The 20,822-nt window shown below is 35.1% G+C and overlaps 2 protein-coding genes and 1 pseudogene across 2 annotated transcripts; 2 read left to right on the forward strand and 1 right to left on the reverse strand.

Annotated features, from left to right (window-relative positions):
• The first annotated feature begins 4,070 nt into the window (after positions 1-4,070).
• Positions 4,071-10,585, forward strand: LOC110627636 (annotated as a pseudogene).
• Positions 10,586-13,470: 2,885 nt separating this feature from the next.
• LOC110628068 (L-type lectin-domain containing receptor kinase IX.1) lies at positions 13,471-15,804 on the forward strand. The gene has a single exon (XM_021774527.2). It carries the CDS (start codon positions 13,689-13,691, stop codon positions 15,630-15,632), a length of 1,944 nt encoding a protein of 647 aa, XP_021630219.1. The 5' UTR covers positions 13,471-13,688; the 3' UTR covers positions 15,633-15,804.
• A 974-nt stretch (positions 15,805-16,778) lies between these two features.
• On the reverse strand, positions 16,779-19,363 carry LOC110627635 (uncharacterized mitochondrial protein AtMg00810-like). The gene is made up of 2 exons (XM_021773981.1): positions 18,971-19,363; positions 16,779-16,883 (listed from the first exon to the last, which is right to left on the reverse strand). The coding sequence occupies exons 1-2, from the start codon at positions 19,361-19,363 to the stop codon at positions 16,779-16,781; spliced, it is 498 nt and encodes a 165-aa protein (XP_021629673.1).
• Positions 19,364-20,822: the final 1,459 nt, after the last annotated feature.

A 20,822-nucleotide genomic window follows, 5' to 3' on the forward strand; every position in this document is an offset into this window, starting at 1 on the left:
CCTTTCCTTCTCCTTATTAATTTTTTCATATTTATATTTAAACATTGAGGACAATGTTTGCAATAGGTGTGGGGGTACTGTTAGGTTCTTTATGCATTGATTCCATCATCTTTTGCTTTCTACTTGTGTCTTTTTGCTTCTTTTTGCATCTTTTTGCCCCATAAACACACACCAAAATTTTTTCTTCTTTCACACATTTTTTTTCACACACACACACAGAATTTTGACTTAGCTTTTGCCCTACTTAGCATAGATAACAAGGTTAAAAGAGCTTTCTATCTCATGACCCCATTGATTTTCCACCCCTTTAAGCCTAAATTGAATCATTCACAGTTTAATACCTTCACTTAGGGAGTTCTTTTCTTGAATTGAATCCTTAAACTTGTTGTGGTCAAGGGAAATAAAAATATAAATACATGCAAATAAAAAGTTGGTGTAGCCCCCTGAGAGCTGATTTGCCCAAACTGTTATGAAAAGAAAAGAAAAAGAAAAACCAGCACAAAGCACAAATCATAAAAACTGTTCCAATGGCCAAATAAGCTATGAACAGAGCTAGTAGCCACTTAAACAAGTGACTGACTGAGTAACCGGGGGTGGGTATCACCAATATGCACCTTCGCGTAAAAAGATTAGCGACTTTTTCAGGCAAGAATAAAAAGTGCTGCTGAATAAAATAAAATAAAACACTCAAAGAAGGGCAAGTCACTCTTAGAGGTTGCATTGAGCTCATATAAAGAGAATAAGCATGAATGAATAAAAAACCTTTCCTTTGACCATGTTAGGTAAGGGGAAACAAGGAAAAGAGAAGAACAACCTTGGTGCATGTATTCTATACTGTTATACTTCAATTTAGGAGTCTAGGGGGGCTGATTAAGTGGTACTTAGGCTCAAAAGAAAAAGGGGCCTGATTGACTAAGTTATTTATTGCTTGAGGACAAGCAAAAAGTTAGGTGTGGGGGTATTTGATCAAGCATAATTTAGCCACATTTTTATTATATTTATTACTGTTTATTTACACATTTTTCTAGCTTAATTTGTGTTTTTGTTATGTTTTTACAGAAAAGGAAGAAATTGGAAAGTTGGAGAAAAAGTGAAGAAAAAGCTGGAAAAGTGATTGGGTCAAAGTGATTTGCCCAAATCACTCGCAGAAACTGGCCAAATCACTCGCAGAGACAGAGACAGAAACTGAACTGAATCCCAGAAAGCGATTGGGGCAGATTGGGCAAGTGATTTGCCCAAATCACTCGCAGAAACTGCCCAAATCACCTTGACAGCAGAAGTTGACAGCAGAGCCGGAAAAGTGCAGAAATTAGAAATTCGAATTATCAGAAGTCCAAATCTAACTCAATCACTACCAACATAATTCCAGGAGCCACGAGAAAATTTCTCACCTAAGGAATTCCTTTTACAATTAAAATCCACATCCAAAGAGAAATCAAAGACCAAGTCAAGAAGGGATTTCAAAACCCTAGATGGATGAAATTCTCCAACTATAAAAGAGCAACCTCCAAACCAGCAAAGGAGATCTCTTTCTGCATCTGCCATCTTCGGAAATTCTCCAGCAACACAGCAGAAATTTACAATTAAAATCCACATCCAAAGAGGAATCAAAGACCAAGTCAAGAAGGGATTTCAAAACCCTAGATGGATGAAATTCTCCAACTATAAAAGAGCAACCTCCAAACCAGCAAAGGAGATATCTTTCTGCATCTGCCATCTTCGGAAATTCTCCAGCAACACAGCATAAACTTTCCTTCTTTCTTTTCTTCTTTATTTTTGTGTATTTTAGTCACCATGAGTGGCTAAATTCATTATTTTCTAGTTGAAGTTGAGAATATTCAGATTTGTGATGAATTGGGAGGTTTAATACTCCATTGTTGAACTCTTGCTTGTTTCAATATTTATGCAATCTGATCCTTTCCATAATTATTACTTTGCTTTTAGAATCAATAAGGGCCCATTGCTTTTAAATTGCTTAAGTGATAAATTGTTTGAATGATTTAAATCCGTAATTGCTTAAATTGTTTGAACATAAATATAATCAGTTGCATAACCTAGCCTTGACCACGCGGTTGGCAAGGATAGAATTGGGTTTCTCTAAGTCTTAATGCGATCAACGGTTGTTCGATGCTAAATGCCCCAAGGACGTTCCTTGGCAACTTGTTGATCAGTGTTTGATTAGCGAACGTTTCCTAATAGAACTAGAACTAAGGAGGAATTTGGATTGTGAGAAGCGTCTTCCACAACCAAAACTGATTTATTGAAATCAAATAGGAGTCTTTAATAATCAATGATCAATTCTGAACAAACTGAATTAGGCTCACACTTCAGCTAGAATCTCTTTCCCATTGATATTCTCACTTATTTAAATTATTCTTCTCTTTTGCTTTTAGCTTTTAACTCATCAAAACAAACCCCCCTCTTTTACTTATTTGTTATTACTTGCCTTAATCATTATTAGGAAGATACTTGGTGTCAATTCCCTGTGGTTCGACCCTATTGCCACTATCTGCAAATTTATTTGTTGATTGATAATAGGTTATTTTTTACGGCTTCGACAACCGCTTATCACACATAATTGCCGGATTATCAAAAAATGCTATATTTATCTCCACCTTATAACAATATAAAAGGAGAATAATCACAAAGATAAAGATACGCTATTCTCTCACAATACTTAAGTTCTAAGCAATTCATTACATTCGTCATTTTCTCTAGTATATTGACTTGAGTGTCAGAATAGCTGCTATAACCACCCACCACTTCACTTATATCTTGTTTTTCGGCTACATCAGATAGTAAATTCAAAAATTCATATTTTCAAAGAAAAAATACATATAATTGCAATCACTTATTTTAACATTTCTTATTTCATTACATTAAAAATTTACATTATATCTTATCGAGTATAGTCCACAAAATTCCTCAAAATTCATAAGCATGAAGTTTTAGTAACTATTAAAAATCATTGGGAGAGGCTAAGAAAATAACTACTGCTATTATACTACTAACTTTTGAGCGATTGATTATATATAGATGTGAAAGTATTTTTTTCATTTTAAATTCATTTATGAGCTAACTTATAAATATATTTATTTAATTAAAATTATTTAAAGTTAATTAATTAATTATTTTAAATTAAAATTTATCATATTCATAAATAAATTAAATTTCTCATGAGGTATTTAAAATTTAAATTGTTAAAAATTTAGTATATCTCAACTAGTTTGTTAAACGAATCAAATTTAAAATATATTAATATTTAATTTAAATTCAAAATGAGTTAAGTTTATTTTCGGTTCAAAACTTAAAAAATTTTCAAAATTTAACTATTTAAAACTCAGTACATTTATACTGCTAAAATCAAAATTTAAATTCTGTTTATCGGTGAAAAATAACTTATTTTTAAAAAAATTTTCTCTATAAAAAATATTTTTCATGGAAAATAATTTTTAAATTTATATATAAAAATCTTAATAAAAATCTTAAAAGGAAAAAATAACTCTTTATTTAAAAAAAAAATATTTTTTTAAAATGATTTATTCTTTTCTTTGATTAAGAAAATATTTTTCATTTATTAACATTTTTTAAATATTTAAAATACTATTAAAATAAAAAATACTTTTCAGAAAAATATTTTTCAAAAATAAATAATTATTTTAAACTAAAAATGGGCAGTATATATAAACAGTAAGCACAAATAATTATATATCCAATTATTTTTTAAAAGGGCCTTGTTTAAATTCTACAAGTAAGACTCCAAATTCATTGGTTCTTGAGTATGTGCCTTCATGTTTGTATCCTATAACAGAGAGCAGATTAAATATAATGTTCAATCACCAATAATTTCGGCTTCAACTCCGAGTCCAGTTGTGCAATGTCAATTCACCTGCAACTAAAGATATATATGGAATATCAAAATAATGCATAATTAGATTTATTTATGTAGCTTCAAATGGCTTGTTGCAAGCATTAATGTTATCTAAGCAACTTCTATAATAGATAGTTTCAGCCAATTCCATGCGATAAGATAGTTTCAGCCAGCTACATGCTTACATTTCTCTCTAGCCATGGCCATCTTCTTCTTTGATTCCCTACCTATATCTTTGCTGTTTACCTTTCTTTTACTTCTTGATCCAACCCCTTGCGTTAATTTCAACATAAATCGCTTTGATAACGACGCAACCAACATATTGTATCAAGGTTGATATGGAACAGTTAGACTCTTATTAGGATTAGGATTATTTTTGCATATTAGGATTTTATGTCTATTGTAAATAGCCTCCCTTGGCTATTAGGATTTTAGACTCCTATTAGAATTAGGATTAATTTTGCATATTAGGATTTTATTTCTATTGTAAATAGCCTCCCTTGACTATTAGGATTTTAGACTCCTATTAGGATTAGGATTATTTTTGCATATTAGGATTTTATTTCTATTATAAATAGCCTCCCTTGGCTATTAGGAACTCACTTGCCAATTTTTAAGAAATTTCAATAAGACTTTTCGTCTTTTAGCCTATCTTTTCTCTTATTTCGTCTTAACCAAACGATATTGGTTACAACTCCTGACAGAGTTTAAATAGTCCTGTATCAGATTGGTATCAGAGCAAAGTTCGACCATGACAGATAACCAAGAGGCGCGACTTGCTGCGATTGAGGCATCTTTGGCAGAATTGAGGGAGATGATCGGACAATTGACCTTGCAGCAGGGAATCCACCAACCCGCCGCCACCGCACACCCCCAACCAGTCGCCAATCCTGTGGCCGCCAATCTTGTGGTCGACAATAAGGGAAAGGCAGTCACCTATGTAGTGAAGAAAATCTTATGCTCAACTAAACAGGAGCATGAGACGCAAAGGAGGAAGATTTTTCAGGCCAAGTGTCGAGTAGGAGAGGCAATTTGCAGGCTAATTATCGATAGCTGTAGTTGTGAGAATTTGATAGCTAAGCAATTAGTAGAAAAATTACAGTTGTCTACACAGCCTCACCCTTCACCATACAAAGTCGGATGGATTAAGGAAGGACCGACAATTGAGGTCAACAGAATCTGCAGCGTGCCTATCTCGATCGGTAAATCTTATACTGAACCTGTTAATTGTGATGTTGTGGATATGGATTGCTATGGAATTTTGCTAGGTCGCCCTTGGCAATTCGACGTTGATGCTTTGCATAAAGGGAAGGAGAATTCATACATGTTCACGTGGAATCAAAAGAAGATTACTATCTTGCCTTCCGGTTCTGCAAAACATTCTAAGGTGGAAGGGAAGCATACTGTTGCTGTTTCTACGGGAGTGCAGAAGCTATCAGGCGCAGTTGAGAAATCTAGAGGCACACTAGCTTTATTAGTAAGAGCAAAAGGTACAATGGAGGATGCACCATCTTTACCACCGCCCGTCAAAGAGTTGTTAAAGGAGTTCCTAAGATAGTGGAGGAATCATCAAAGCTTCCACCCCTGCGGGATATCCAACATCAGATTGATCTCATTCCTGGATCAAAATTACCGAATCTGCCTCATTACAAGATGAGTCCAAAGGAGAGTGAAATCCTCCAAGAACAGGTGGAAGAATTACTAAAGAAGGGGCATATTCGGGAGAGCATTAGCCCCTGCGGAGTACCTGCCCTATTAGTTCCAAAGAAAGATGGGACTTGGAGAATGTGCGTGGATAGCAGGGCCATCAACAAAATTACAGTTCAATATCGATTTCCTATCCCACGATTGGATGACATGCTAGATCAGCTATCCGGGGCTAAAGTCTTTTCTAAAATCGACCTTAAAAGTGGCTATCACCAAGTTCGGATCAAGGAGGGAGATGAATGGAAGACTGCCTTCAAGACTAAGGAAGGCTTGTATGAGTGGCTGGTTATGCCCTTTGGTTTAACAAATGCACCTAGCACTTTTATGCGACTCATGAACTAGGTTTTGCGTCCTTTCTTACGCAAATTTGTGGTTGTTTATTTTGATGACATTTTGATATTTAGTCGCAGTGAGGAAGAACATCTTCAGCATCTCCGTCAAGTCATGACAGTCCTACAAGAAAGTGAGTTGATTATTAATCTTAAGAAGTGCATCTATATGACGGAGCGCGTTCTGTTCCTGGGATTCGTTGTTAGTGCAGAAGGGATACATGTTGATGAGACGAAGGTAGAAGCAATACGAAATTGGCCCATCCCCAAAACTATTTCTGAAGTTCGCAGCTTTCATGGCCTTGCCACTTTCTACCGACGGTTTATCAGAAATTTCAGCAGCATCGTTGCCCCTATCACATATTGCTTGAAGAAAGAGAGAGTGTAGAAATTTGCATGGACTGAAGCTGCCAACAAGAACATTGAAGAGATTAAAGATAAGCTTACTTCTGCCCCTATTCTTGCTCTACCTGATTTTGATAAACTGTTTGAGATTGAATGTGATGCTTGTGGAGTTGGGATTGGAGGAGTATTGTCACAGTCTAAAAGGCCTATTGCCTTCTTTAGTGAGAAACTGAATAAAGCTAGAAAGAAGTGGTCTACTTATGAGCAAGAACTATATGCAGTATTCCGGATTTTTAAAACTTGGGAGCAGTATTTGACGGGACGAGAATTTATTATTCACACAGATCATCAGTCTCTGATCCATTTTAAAACTCAAAAACATGTGAATAAGATGCATGCACGATGGGCAGCTTACTTTGGAGCCTTTTATTATGTCATCAAACATAAGGCTGGCCATAGTAATAAGGTGGCAGATGCTTTGAGTAGGAGGGCTGCTCTGTTGATTACAGTTAATCAGGAGGTTGTAGGTTTTGAATTCCTGAAGGATTTGTATGCTATAGATAATGATTTTGCTGATATATGGGCTAGAGTCCAGACTCACCAGCCTACTGATGGGTTCTTGATACATGATGACTTTCTTTTTAAGGAGAACAGGTTATGCATCCCTCGATCTTCCTTGCGGGAGAAGTTGATTCGCAAGATCCATGGAGGAGGTTTGAGTGGTCATTTGGGGCGTGACAAGACTATTGCTGGGTTGGAGGAACGTTTTTACTGGCCTGAATTAAAAAAGGATACAGGTCGAATGGTTCAGAAGTGTCCAGTGTGTCAAACTCAGAAGGGACATTCGCAGAATACAGGCTTATACACTCCACTGCCTATTCCAGCCCATCCTTGGGAGGACTTGTCTATGGATTTTGTTCTTGGTCTTCCACGTACTCAACGTGGATCTGATTCCATTTTTGTTGTTGTTGACAGGTTCTCTAAAATGGCGCACTTCATTCCCTGCAAGAAAACTAATGATGCTTCCCATGTAGCAAAACTGTTTTTTCAGGAGATTGTTCGCTTACATGGTGTCCCCAAAACCATTACTTCTGATAGAGATGTGAAGTTTCTAGCTCACTTCTGGGTGACTTTATGGAAACGCTTCGGGACTGAACTTCGATACAGCAGTGCTGCTCACCCCCAAATTTATGGACAAACTGAAGTGGTAAACCGCACGCTTGACAGTCTTCTACGCTGCATCTGCAGTAACAAGAAAACTGCTTGGGATCTTGCTCTTGCCCAAGCAGAATTTGCTTACAACAGTGCGATTCACAGCTCCACAAAGATGTCACCATTTGCTGTTGTGTACAGGAAAGTCCCAGCGCATACAGTTGATCTTATTGCACTTCCCACAGGTTATCACAACCGTCTTGCAGTAAGCAACCTGGCAAAGCAGCACGTGGATGTTTTCAAGCAAGTACAACAATGCCTTACGGAAGCCAATGATAAATATAAAGCTACAGCTAATAAATATAGGCGTTTCAAATCCTTCAATGTCGGTGATCAAGTTATGGTGTATTTACGCAAGGAGCGTGGTGGAGGACAGAAAAAGCTTGACGCCAAGAAGATTGGTCCATTCCGGATCATTCAGAAGATTAATGACAATGTCTATGTTCTTGACCTTCCACATGAGATGAAAATTTCCAAGACGTTTAACGTGGCAGATCTATTTCAGTACTATCCTGCTGAAGACAACTCAAGGTCGAGTTCTTTACAAGTGGAAGGGAATGATATGGAACAGTTAGACTCCTATTAGGATTATGATTATTTTTGCATATTAGGATTTTATTTCTATTGTAAATAGCCTCCCTTGGCTATTAGGATTTTAGACTCCTATTAGGATTAGGATTAATTTTGCATATTAGGATTTTATTTCTATTGTAAATAGCTTCCCTTGACTATTAGGATTTTAAACTCCTATTAGGATTAGGATTATTTTTGCATATTAGGATTTTATTTCTATTATAAATAGCCTCCCTTGGCTATTAGGAACTCACTTGCAAATTTTTAAGAAATTTCAATAAGACTTTTCGTCTTTTAGCCTATCTTTTCTCTTATTTCGTCTTAACCAAACGATATTGGTTATAACTCCTGACGGAGTCTAAATAGTCCTGTATCAAAGGTGATGCAGTGCCTTCTGTTGGAGCTGTTGAATTAATTAACAAGCTTACTTATCTATGTCGTGTGGGTTGGGTCACCTATGCAGAAAGTGTGCAGCTTTGGGACTCTCAAACAGGGAAGCTTTCTGATTTCTCAACCCATTTTTCCTTCATCATTGACACTCAAGGTCGTTCATCTTACGGCCATGGACTTGTGTTTTTTCTTGCTCCTGAGGGATTTCAAATTCCTCCAAATTCTGCTGGTGGGTTCTTAGGCCTATTTAATACTTCAACTAGTGACTCTTCTCAGAATCATATTGTTACTGTCGAGTTTGATTCTTTCTCGAATCCAGAATGGGATCCTCCGGTTAAGCATGTTGGGATCAATAATAATTCTATTGCTTCTGCTGTATACACACCTTGGAATGCTAGCTTTCACAGTGGAGATACTGCTGATGCATGGATTGCTTACAATGCTACAAATAAGAATTTGAGTGTGTTTTGGAGTTATTGAAGAGATGTTATATACCACCAGAGCCAAACGACGTCGCAGGAAAGCAAAAGACGGGTGCAAATCCAGAAGCAAGACGACGCCCGTAAAGAAAGCAATTAAATCGGCACCGTTTCATATATAAATGTAACTTACGTCAGAGGAATCCAGAAAATTCAAGAAAAGTCAAGAACATAGTTAGAATTCAGTTTCTCCAAATGTGTATATATACATGAAAATCTCCAAATCAAGAATATACAAAATTCTCAATTTTCATTCCCAATTTTAGCTATTCTCTTCATGGTATCAAACAACTACAAATCCAAAGGAAAATACTAGTATATCTTACGTAATTGATCTTATGAGGGTTTTGCCTGAGCAGGTCACTATTGGATTTTCTGCTGCAACAGGTCAAAATGGAGAACGACATACACTTCAATCTTGGGAGTTCAGTTCAAGTTTGGATATAAACAGGAAACATGGAAACGAATCAAAGAAGAACAAAATAATAGTTGGTGTATCAGTCTCAGCTGGAGGTCTGCTGATAGCTGGAGTTATCCTAGCGTTGTTGATTTCACGAGGAAGAAAACGAATCAGGACAAGGAGAGAAGCAGAGGCAACAGGCATAGCTTCCATTAATGAAGACCTTGAAAGAGGAGCGGGACCAAGAAGATTTTCTTACGAGGAACTTGTTTCAGCCACCAACAACTTTTCTGAAGACAGAAAGCTAGGCCAAGGAGGGTTCGGCGCTGTTTACAAAGGATACCTCAATGACAAAGACATGGCAATTGCTGTGAAGAAATTTTCAAGAGGCTCTAAACAAGGAAAGAAAGAGTACATCACAGAGGTGAAAACCATCAGCCAACTGAGACACCGGAATCTTGTGCAGCTCATCGGTTGGTGTCACGACAGAAGTGAGTTTCTACTGGTTTACGAGTTCATGCCAAATGGTAGCCTTGATTATCACCTGTTCGGCAAGTCTCGTCCTCTTGCATGGGCAGTGAGGTATAAGATATCACTTGGTTTGGCCTCAGCATTGCTCTATCTTCACGAAGAGTGGGAGCAATGTGTTGTCCACCGAGACGTTAAATCAAGCAATGTAATGCTAGACTCTTGCTTTAACGTGAAGCTTGGAGACTTTGGCTTAGCTCGGCTTATGGATCATGAACTTGGTCCCCAGACAACAGAATTGGCCGGGACACTTGGGTATCTGGCCCCAGAATACGTATGCACAGGAAGAGCTAGCAAAGACTCCGACGTATACAGCTTCGGAGTGGTAGCCCTAGAAATTGCGAGTGGTAGAAAGGCAGCTGATTCCATTCAACAGAAATCAGGCGTAAGCTTGGTAGAATGGATATGGGATCTTTATGGATGTGGAGAGCTTCAAATGGGCATTGACAAGAAGCTTCTTACAGAGTATAATGAGAAAGAAATAGAATGTTTGATGATTGTTGGATTATGGTGTGCTCATCCTGATTGCAAAGCCAGGCCATCAATAAGACAAGCAATTCAAGTGTTAAATTTTGAGGCTGCCATCCCAAATCTGCCTCCTAAAATGCCTGTTCCTATGTATTGCTCTGTGACTTCACCAGCAGTTACTTCTACTGAAGCTTCCATCACCAAAATAAAGAAGATACAAATTGTAAATGGAAACTCAAATTTCATTTCATTAAAAAAATCTAAATTGATACAAAAAGTATGAGTCAATACCAAAATCTTCCATATTGTAAGGAAATTTATTCCTTTATCCAAAGTTAAAATTACTTCCGTGGGAAAGATAAATTCATATGGTAGGCAAGGAGCTTTTCATATTCAGAATGGGCAAGAAAAGTCAAAATAAATAAATGAGTAGGGCTGTAAATGAGCCAAGCTATTCGTGAGCTACTCGAGACTCGACTCGATAAAAACTCGACCGAATTCGGCTCGTTTTTTAAACGAGCTAAGCTCGAGCTCAATTTTGAGGCTCGTCACTTAAACGAGCTGAGCTTGAGCTCCATAGTATTCGGCTCGTTAAGGCTCGCGAGCTGGCTCGTTTTTAGGCTCGCGAGCTGGCTCGTTGAGAATGCTCACGAGCAGGCTCGTTAAATAGGCTCGTGAGTAATATTGTTTAAATAAATTGGTGAACCAATTCGTTAAATAAATTTATGAACAAGTTCATATATTATTAAAAAAATAAAAATAACTATAAAGTTATAAAATTTAAACTATTATAAATACTTGAAAATTATAGTATTGAAAATTACAAATAATTAAGATTAATTATTATAATTAATATTCTTTAAAATTAAATTATAAAAATCTTTTGTATATAATTATTATAATAAGATTCCATAAAATTAATGTATAATCACAAATAATTAATATTAATTATTATAATAAGTATTCTTTAAAATTATAGTACTACATGATAAATTGAGTTGTAAAAATTATATACATTTTAAAATTAAAGTATAATTATAAAAATTTTTTGTATATAATTAAGCATACAATATAAAAGATGATAATAATTATCAAAGTATATTAATAATAATTAATTAAGGTTATATGGATATTGAAGTTGAAATTCAAGTTAACTAATTGAACAAGCATGAAGATGATTATAAAGATAATTAAATTATATTAGTTTGTTTCAACTATTGGAAGTTGGAATCAACTTTATTCGTTTGATATTAAACTTTGTGTGTAATCTAATTTTATTATGTTGTTGAATTTATATTTATTTGTGTTATTTTAGTTATAAATTGTGTTATGTAATTTTTTTTATGTACACTCTCTTTTTTTTATATTATTGAAATTAATGATGATTAAAAACTGATTAAAGTGTAATTATTAATTCGAGCTCGAGCCTGAACTTGAGTTCAAACCAAACTTTTTAATTTTGAGCTCGGTCTCGAGCTTTTTTAACGAGTTTCTTAATCGAGCTTTCCGAGTTCGAGCTCGAGTTTTATTAACGAGTTTCTTAATTGAGCTTTTCGAGCTCGAGCTCGAATTAGGCTCGTTATTAAATCGAACGAGTCTTTCACGAGTCGAGCTCGAATCGAGCTCGATTATAATATTTAATTCTCGAGCCGAGCTCGAATCAAATATTAGAGCTCCAGTCGAGCTCGAGCTCGAGCTTCCAAACTTTTTTAATAAACGAGTTTGAGTTTTACAAAACTCGGTTCGGCTCGGCTCGATTACACCCCTGTAATCCCCTATAAATGAAGGTATACATCTATGAAAATTAGCTATTAAAAGAGAAAATCCTCTCTCTAAAAATTAGAGAGAGTTTATAATTCAATGGCTTAAATATCTTAAAAATTCAAAACTTTAGTTTTTTTTGTCAATTTAGTCAATTTTTTTTCTTATTAAATTTTGATTAATTTAAAACTTTAGTATTAATTTTAACTTAAAGTCAAAATTAAAATTGAGAATTGTTAATATAGTAGCTGACTATTAATATTTTATTTGATATTGCTGACGTGGCTAAAAATTTCATAGTAAAAATTTAAAATTTTTTTGATATTTATCTATTATAGTCCAATTTTAAATTATTATTTTAATTATAGTTAATTAACTAATTTTAATATAAATTATTTAAAATTAATATTTTCTTAGTATAATTAAAAAATAATATATTTATTTATTTTACATAATATAATTTATGGAAATTTTCTTTTTTATGTCTAAGTTATATTTTTAAATATATTTATTAATATTATTTATGAAATAAATATAATATTTTATGATTAAAAATATTATATTATTTAAAATATTATTGAGATAACTTTTCAGTTTCTCTCAAATTAATTATTTTTCCATTAAATGAATTGTTTTTAACATTTAAGCCTAATTCGATTACATAACTTTTTAATTTGTTATAATAATTCGATTTTGGAACAATGGTGAAACGATATGATCACTTCTAAATTAATGTGTTAGATAATTAATAATTTATCATTTCCCTTTAAAAATTGATGGAGTTTACCTTCTCGTGGTAAAAAAAAATAATAAGTAAAATTTATTATTTAATTTTTATAATATAAAAAATTTAATTAGTTAATTTTTTTATTTTAAAAATATATTCAAATACTTTTAAATTTCCACAAAATTTATTAATTAATCGATTATACTATTTAGTTTTTATAGTACGAAAAATTCATTAATATAACCTCTATTAATTTTAAAAAATATATTGAGATATCTCTAAATTTTTTTAAAAAATATATTAATTAATATTAAAAATATTTTAAATTTTTCATCAGCTAAATAATATTTTAATATATTTTTTAAATTGATGATTCCTTTCATACTGTATAAAATATCTACCACCAAACTAAACATGGTTTCATCCGGGCTCCTATTTATTCGAAAAAAAAAAAAAGAAGAAGATTTTTATACTTCCTTTTTAGGCCAAATCACAATATCATTTCATAATATTAAAATAAAACAAGAAGTAGGGAATTTCTTAAGGTTTCTTGGCGTTGGGTTCCCTTAATTGAAGAGCGAGTTAGTTAAATGTTTATTTTATGCTTGATTTTAAAATTGGAGCTGCGTTGAACATGGTACCAGGCCTCTTCATTTCAGATAAACTTTGCTTGGTTGCTTCTTTCACCGTATTTTTTTTTATGGCATGATTCCTTTCAGTGGTGCTTCTTTCAAACATACACTGCCATTGGTAGTTGAAACGTAAGCCTCAAATGTTTAGACTAACTCGGCATTTTGTATTTTTTTTTTATATTGAATTTCGATTAGGATTGGAACGAGCAACTTCAAAATCCTGACACCATTATATAATTGTTTTGGTCCTTTACCTTTTGCCAACCATGGCCTCTCTCTGGAGCTTGCAAAATTTGCTTTTTCTGCTCCTTCTGGTTCTTCCTCCTGCTAACTCAATCTCCTTTCAGAAACCGCGGTTCGATTCTCTTGACCCCAGTATAATCTATGAAGGAGGTGCAACAGCATCTGTTGGAGCTGTTGAATTCAACAGTGACACTTATATGTGTCAAGTTGGTAGAATCACTTACGCTGACAAGGTGCCTCTCTGGGATTCCAAAAGCAGAAGGCTCACTGATTTCACTAATCATTTCTCTTTTTACATTGATGTCCAAGGTCGAAGTTCTTACGCTGCTGGATTTGCTTTCTTCCTTTCTCCGGTTGGATTTCACATACCACCCAATTCAGCTGGAGGATTTTTAGGCCTGTTCAATATCACAACTAGTGACTCCCCACAAAACCAAATCGTTCACGTTGAATTTGACTCCTTCCCGAATACTGAATGGGATCCTCAGGTTCAGCATGTGGGGATTAATAACAATTCAGTTCATTCAGCTACGTATACATATTGGAATACTAGTTTGCACACTGGAGATACTGCTGATGTGTGGATCACTTATGCTGCTTCAACCAGAAATTTGACCGTGTCTTGGAAATATCAAACAACTCAGGCTTATAATGAGAACACCAGCCTTTCGTATATTATTGATCTCAGGGAGGTTCTGCCTGAGTGGATACAGATTGGATTTACAGCTGCTACAAGTAATCTGATAGAACGCCATGTACTTCAATCCTGGGAGTTTAAATCGAGTTTGGAGATGAAGGAAACAAATGGCGAAAATTCTAAGAAGGTAGGATTGATAGTTGGCCTAGCAGTTCCATTAGCTGTTCTGATATCTGCTGTGGTTCTTGTATTTGGAATCTTGTGGAGAAGGAAGCAGAAGAGGAGAGAAACACCAGAGACGATGAACTTAACATCAATTAATGAAGACCTTGAAAGAGGAGCAATCCCAAGAAAATTTTCTTACAATGACCTTGATTCAGCTACCAAAAACTTTTCACACGAGAGGAAGCTAGGAGAAGGAGGGTTTGGAGCTGTTTACAAGGGCTACCTTGCTAATCTAGACATGGCAGTCGCTGTGAAGAAAATTTCAAGGGGTTCTAAACAGGGGAAGAAGGAGTACATAACCGAGGTGAGGGTCATCAGCCGGTTGAGACATCGGAATCTGGTGCAGCTCATCGGCTGGTGCCATGAAGGAGGTGAATTTCTTCTTGTGTACGAGTTTATGCCAAATGGTAGTCTTGATTCTCACCTCTTCGGGAAGAAGAGTCCGCTCATCTGGGCCGTCAGATACAGAGCAGCTCTTGGCTTGGCCGCTGCGCTGCTCTACCTTCACGAAGAGTGGGAACAATGCGTGGTCCACCGGGATATAAAATCAAGCAACATAATGCTTGACTCGAATTTTAACGTAAAGCTTGGAGATTTTGGGTTGGCTCGACTCATGGACCATGAGCTAGGTCCGCAAACAACAGGGTTGGCTGGAACTCTAGGCTACTTGGCTCCAGAATATATAAGCACAGGCCGGGCGAGCAAAGAGTCAGACATCTATAGCTTTGGTGTCGTTGCATTAGAGATTGCTACCGGAAAGAAAGCAAATGATCCTTTTGGGCAAAATTCAGACAAGAAATTGGTAGAGTGGATTTGGGATCTTTATGGAAGTGGCAAACTGAGAATAGCTACTGATGAAAGAGTTCGTCAGGATTTTGATGAGAAAGAAGCAGAGTGTTTAATGGTGGTTGGATTATGGTGTGCTCATCCTGATTACAATCTGAGACCTTCAATAAGGCAAGCAATGCAAGTTCTTAATTTCGAAGCAGAATTGCCAATTCTTCCTGGAAAAATGCCAGTTCCCTTGTATCATGTGCCAACATCATCATCAGTTTGCTCTGCTGAACCTTTAATTTCATGTTCAAGCATTGAGGCAGGTCGTTAATTCCTGACTCCACCTTCCTGTTGTAATAAATTAATTTTGTTTCTTTTGACATTGTGCATGTGAGACAAAAAGCTGGAAAAATCAAGATGAGCAGTGTGAAAAGAACTTGCTTTGCAGGAAGGACTGCAATTGAAAATATTGGGCTTAAATTGAAATAATTTTATATGATGTTTGACTATATCTCTGTGTGATAATGGAGTGCCTCCTAAGTAAAACTTGTTTAGTTATTTAATTAGGTGGGTTAGTTGTTATCATGGGCAAGAGATGGAGATGGGAAAATTTTAAATTGTAAAAGAATGGAGGGTAGCTATAACGTTTGACTTAGAAATTGTTTAAGCAAATGATTTCGATATCTTTTTTACAATTTTTAAGCAAATGATTTTGATATCTTTTTTTATTGGTAAAGATAAGGTTAAGAATCCAATAATCATACAATTTAAAAATTAAGTACGAAAAATAATTCATACACAAATTTAATATGATTTGTTAATTTGATTATATTCACAGTGATTAAAATTTTTTTTATTTTCATGTGAGTTTTTAAAAAAGTCGTGTCTAAAAATGGTAAAAATAGTAAATTTTTAAAAAACTTTTTAAATGATGATTGAATAATTGATATGTAACTCAAAAATTAAAATAAATGTATAATTTATACTAGAGATACGGAGAGAATTTCACATTGAGAACCGGGAGAGAAATTGTTTTTTATTTAAAACGATAAAAAAAAAGATATTAGAAGAAATTATTTTCTATTTAAAACGATAGAGAAAAAGATATTAGAATATTATGAGAACCGAAAAAGAGGTAAAAAACCCTCAATTTAAAAGTTAGTGAGGGAGGGAGTTTCAAAATGCTGTTAGCTTCTGAAATTTATACTATATATCATCAAAATGACTTGATTCGATTTGCTTTACAATTATAAAGTCCTTAATTAATCTCGTAAAGATGTGGAACAAGCTCACCTCTTCTGGCCCAAATAGCACTTTGTAGTGTCTTGGGTTTGACAATGTTAACTCTGCCCTTCAGTACTAACGTGTTGGGCCAGCTGAATTCATTTTCATTAGGTTAGCTTATGGTTCAACCTCATTACATTTTAAATTCATTATACTTGCAAATCCCAAATTTAAGACACTAACCTCTATTTGTTTAAACCCTGACAACTGGACAAATTTCTGATGATTTGGATCGCAACGAGTAATTTTCAGGAACAAGCCTTCTCGCCCGCTTCAAGTGCGTGATCAAGTCTTCAGGCTATAATCATTGTTTAACTTGAAAATTTTCCTATAACACATTTACACAGATAGTAAATATATATAAGGATTAATATGAATTGTAAATATGATGAAAAAGCAAAAATTTACATAATCGTTTGGAATCCAGTGCACATTACTTGTTATATAAACGACATGTATCGCATGTATTTGCTCAGCGTGACAGCTCGTCTAGCATCCGCTTGTATACGACATGCATATCAGTTTCCTCTTTCCATTTTCCTCCTCCTTTACCCAAAGAAAATCAGATAAATGTAATTGTCGAATGCTTTTTACCTTATTAATAGAAAATATAATAATTAATAATTAATTAATTAATGAAAAAAATATAATAAATATTTTTTAATCAATAAAGTAAAGAGTATTTCGAGTAAAGTCGATAGGAATTCATATAGTTGAAATGAAAGGTCAAACTTGACAAGCTGGACAAGTTTTCGGACGACTTGGGTCAGGAATAATTGTCGGTGACAGCAGCGTTGGCCCCCGCTTGAAGGGTAATCAAGTCTTCATTTATTTTGATACAATTGGCCGTCTCCACTATCAAAAGCTATCATTATTGTTTACTCGTTGTCCACTTATGAGTCTTCATTATTCGATTAATATTTTGACTAATTATAAATTTATTATTAAATATCTCCTTTACTGTTCGGGCATTCTCTTAAAAAGAAGCAGTGTATAAATTGACCTGTAAAGAGGTCTCTCTCTCTCACGTTTTAGTGAGAGAATTTTTTTCTTTTGATATTTTTATTTTAGATTCCAAATTTTCTTTTTTTTTTTTTAATTCAGGTCCTCCCTTTATCCTCTTGTCCCGAAAGTGGATTACCCTCCTCTCCTTTTGGGTGAAGTATTTTATATTTAAATAATTATTGTTTAGTTATTTTTAAGATAGATCGGTACTAAATAATGAGAATTTTCGTTGGTTAGATTTACAGTATTTTAGGTTGTTGTCTTTGTTTTTCTTTCAGAATTGGAAAAATGGCAATCATGACATTTTTATGAAGAGTTTGGTGCTCCAAAAGTTAAAGGCAATAGATTTTGCTTGTTGCTTATCCTAAAATCTTATCCAGAGACTAGATATTTTTGACTATATAACCTCCATTTTTTCATCGGCATGTGGCTCTCACTTGACTTTAATAGTGATACCTGAGCTCGATCATAGAAGTTATATCTTTCTCCTTTTTAAGTGTCCGACATTTACTACTAACACTCGATCTAGTATTGTTTGCGGTTCCTAATAATCCTTGTGCCATCCATCATTTTTTGGGCCAATCTAGCTTTGGAGTGTTTGCCGATCGTGGTGCTCCTTTCTATTTTCCAATTTGTTATTTATGGCTTCAGCTGTCAGATATACAATCTATGCAAAACTCAGTAAAAACAAACACAACAAATTAAATAAAGAAGACGATAAACATGACATTTCGATTAATTTTTTCTGGTTTTGTAACAATAATATTGTTTTTCTCTCAGCTCAGTTTTATTCAACAAACTTGAAGAATAAACACAGAATAAAATGTCATGTAATCTTCCACATTCCTAAATACTTACTCCAGCAAATCTATGACTAACTAATACATAAGACACTAAACAATGTGCTATACAAAAAATAATCAACTAATGCAATATGAAAAAACAAACATCGGTAAACAAACCAACAATCAGCAATAAGATTAAACACTATAGTCACCCTCCTAATCTTGTTGCGGTTACTGGAGTTATTGATTCCGAACCGTAGCTCTTCCATCTTTAAGTGACCAAGAGGCTTCGTTAAGATATCAGTCAACTGTTTCTGTGTCTTCACATACTCCACCTCTATGTCTCCTCGTTACACACAGTCACGTATAAAACAAAATTTTGTGTGAATGTGCTTACTTCTCTCATGATGAATTAGATTATTGGTGAGTGCAATGGCAGACTTGTTGTCAATTTTTAACACTACGCTATCCTGCTTCTCCTGTTAAATTTCACCCAACAATCTTGCTAGCCATACTCCCTAACACACACTAATAAACTCGGCTATATATTCAGCTTCACAAGACGATAGTGCCACCACTTTTTTTTTTGGGACACCCATGTGATTGGATTATCCCCAAGGAAACAAATCACACCCGTGGTGCTCTTCCTATCATCAACATCACCTGAAAGATTATTGTCACTGTATCCTGTCAGTTTCAGACCTGAATCCTTTCCATGTGTATAGTGGCATCCATGATTGATTGTACCATTCACATATCTCAGAATCTGTTTAACTATAACCATGCGGGTTGTAGTTTGTGCTTTCATATAACGGCTAATAACACTAATTGAATATGCCAAGTCAAGTCTTGCATTTACCAAGTATCTTAGGCTGCCTATTACACTCTTGTACAGAGTTGAATCCATTGATGGACTGTCATCTAGCTTGCTTAATTTCAATCGAGCTTCCATTAGAACCTGGCAAGGTTTGCAATCGGCTAAATCCATCTTTTCAAGAATTTTTACGGCCTAACCTACTTGACAAAGAGTAATACCTTGTTATTCTTGCGATATTTTGATCCCTAGATAATAGCTCAATAATTCGAAATCACTCATCTCGAACAGACTCTTCATTTGATCCTTGAAGTATGCAATATCATCCATATAGACTCCCACCAGAATAGACTCTTCATTTGTTCTTGAACCTGTGATGATGAGATTATCCATATAGACTCCCACCAAAGTGATCGCACCCTCCATAGACCTTGTATACACAACATATTCAATTGGACATCTCACAAATCCAAGGTCATGTAATCTCTTATTAAGCTTTGCATTCCATGCCCTGGGAGCTTGACGCAGACCATACAAAGTCTTGTTCAACTTTAACATTTTATCCTATTGACCCTTCTCTACAAACCTAGCCAGCTGCACTACGTATACATCTTCTTCAAGTTCACTATTTGAGAATGTTGACTTGACATCTGTGATGTACCTGCCATACTTTATGCGCTGCAAGTGCCAAAAACATTCTCATTGTTTCCAATCTCATGACCGGGGCAAAAACTTCATTGAAGTCTATGCCTTGCTTCTGTACGTAGCCCTTTAAAACCAACCGAGCTTTGTGCCAGACAATGTGTCCAAATGGATTTTTTTAAATTTTGAAAATCCACTTTAGACCTATGGCTTTGTGTCCCTTCGGCAATTCTATGAGCTCTCAAGTCCCATTCTTCTTAATGGCCAACATTTCCTCTATCATAGCTTGTCTCCAATTTTCATTGCAAGCTACTTCCTCATATGTTATTGGTTCTTCCAATGATAAGAAATAGAGCCCTACCTCATCTTCTATCTCCTTTGTTCATCATAAATTTCTTGCAATGATCGGTATCGCCAGACATCTTCTGAACTGGAATCGAATTCACTTGAGGAAGTTGACATCGACGGTACACTCCTTGCAGGAATGCTCCTTCTCAGATCGTAGATGTTCGGCGTTCGTGACACACTCCTTTTCAGATCACAGCTCACTGGCATCATTCATAGCACACTCCTTTTCGGATCATAGCTCACAGATGTTTGCAGCACACTCCTTGCTGGGCTCGCGTCTTCTTCATATCGTCCATTAGAATGAGCGATGCGTTTAGCTCCGTTCCCTATACCTTCTCTAAACTCATTATATATAGTTAGTTTTTTACCTGAATTAAATAGAGTTTCCCTTGGAGTGGACTCCCAACTCCATTGGTTGTCTTCCTCAAATAGGATATCTCTACTCACATGCACTCTTCCTGTCTTTGGATTATAAACTCTGCAAGCTTTAGTCCCAGGTTCATCATCGATAAAGACCATTGTATTACTTCTGTCTTCCAATTTCCTAAGATGTGGAGAGATGTCTTTCACGTGTGCTAGGCATCCAAACACACATAGGTGATGTACATTAGGCATCCAAACATACGTAGGTGCTTGATACAGT

This window comes from Manihot esculenta, chromosome 12 (genome assembly GCF_001659605.2).
Source record: "Manihot esculenta cultivar AM560-2 chromosome 12, M.esculenta_v8, whole genome shotgun sequence".
Classification (NCBI taxonomy): domain Eukaryota; kingdom Viridiplantae; phylum Streptophyta; class Magnoliopsida; order Malpighiales; family Euphorbiaceae; genus Manihot; species Manihot esculenta.

Excerpts from the sequence above, each read along its gene's own strand:
- LOC110628068 (XM_021774527.2), top strand. The coding sequence starts at position 13,689 with ATGGCCTCTCTCTGGAGCTTGCAAAATTTGCTTTTTCTGCTCCTTCTG.
- LOC110627635 (XM_021773981.1), bottom strand. The coding sequence starts at position 19,363 with ATGGATTTAGCCGATTGCAAACCTTGCCAGGTTCTAATGGAAGCTCGA. Across the intron at positions 16,884-18,970 it reads GGGATAATCCAATCACATGG|CCTGAAGACTTGATCACGCA; the intron begins GTGTCCCAAAAA and ends CAATGATTATAG.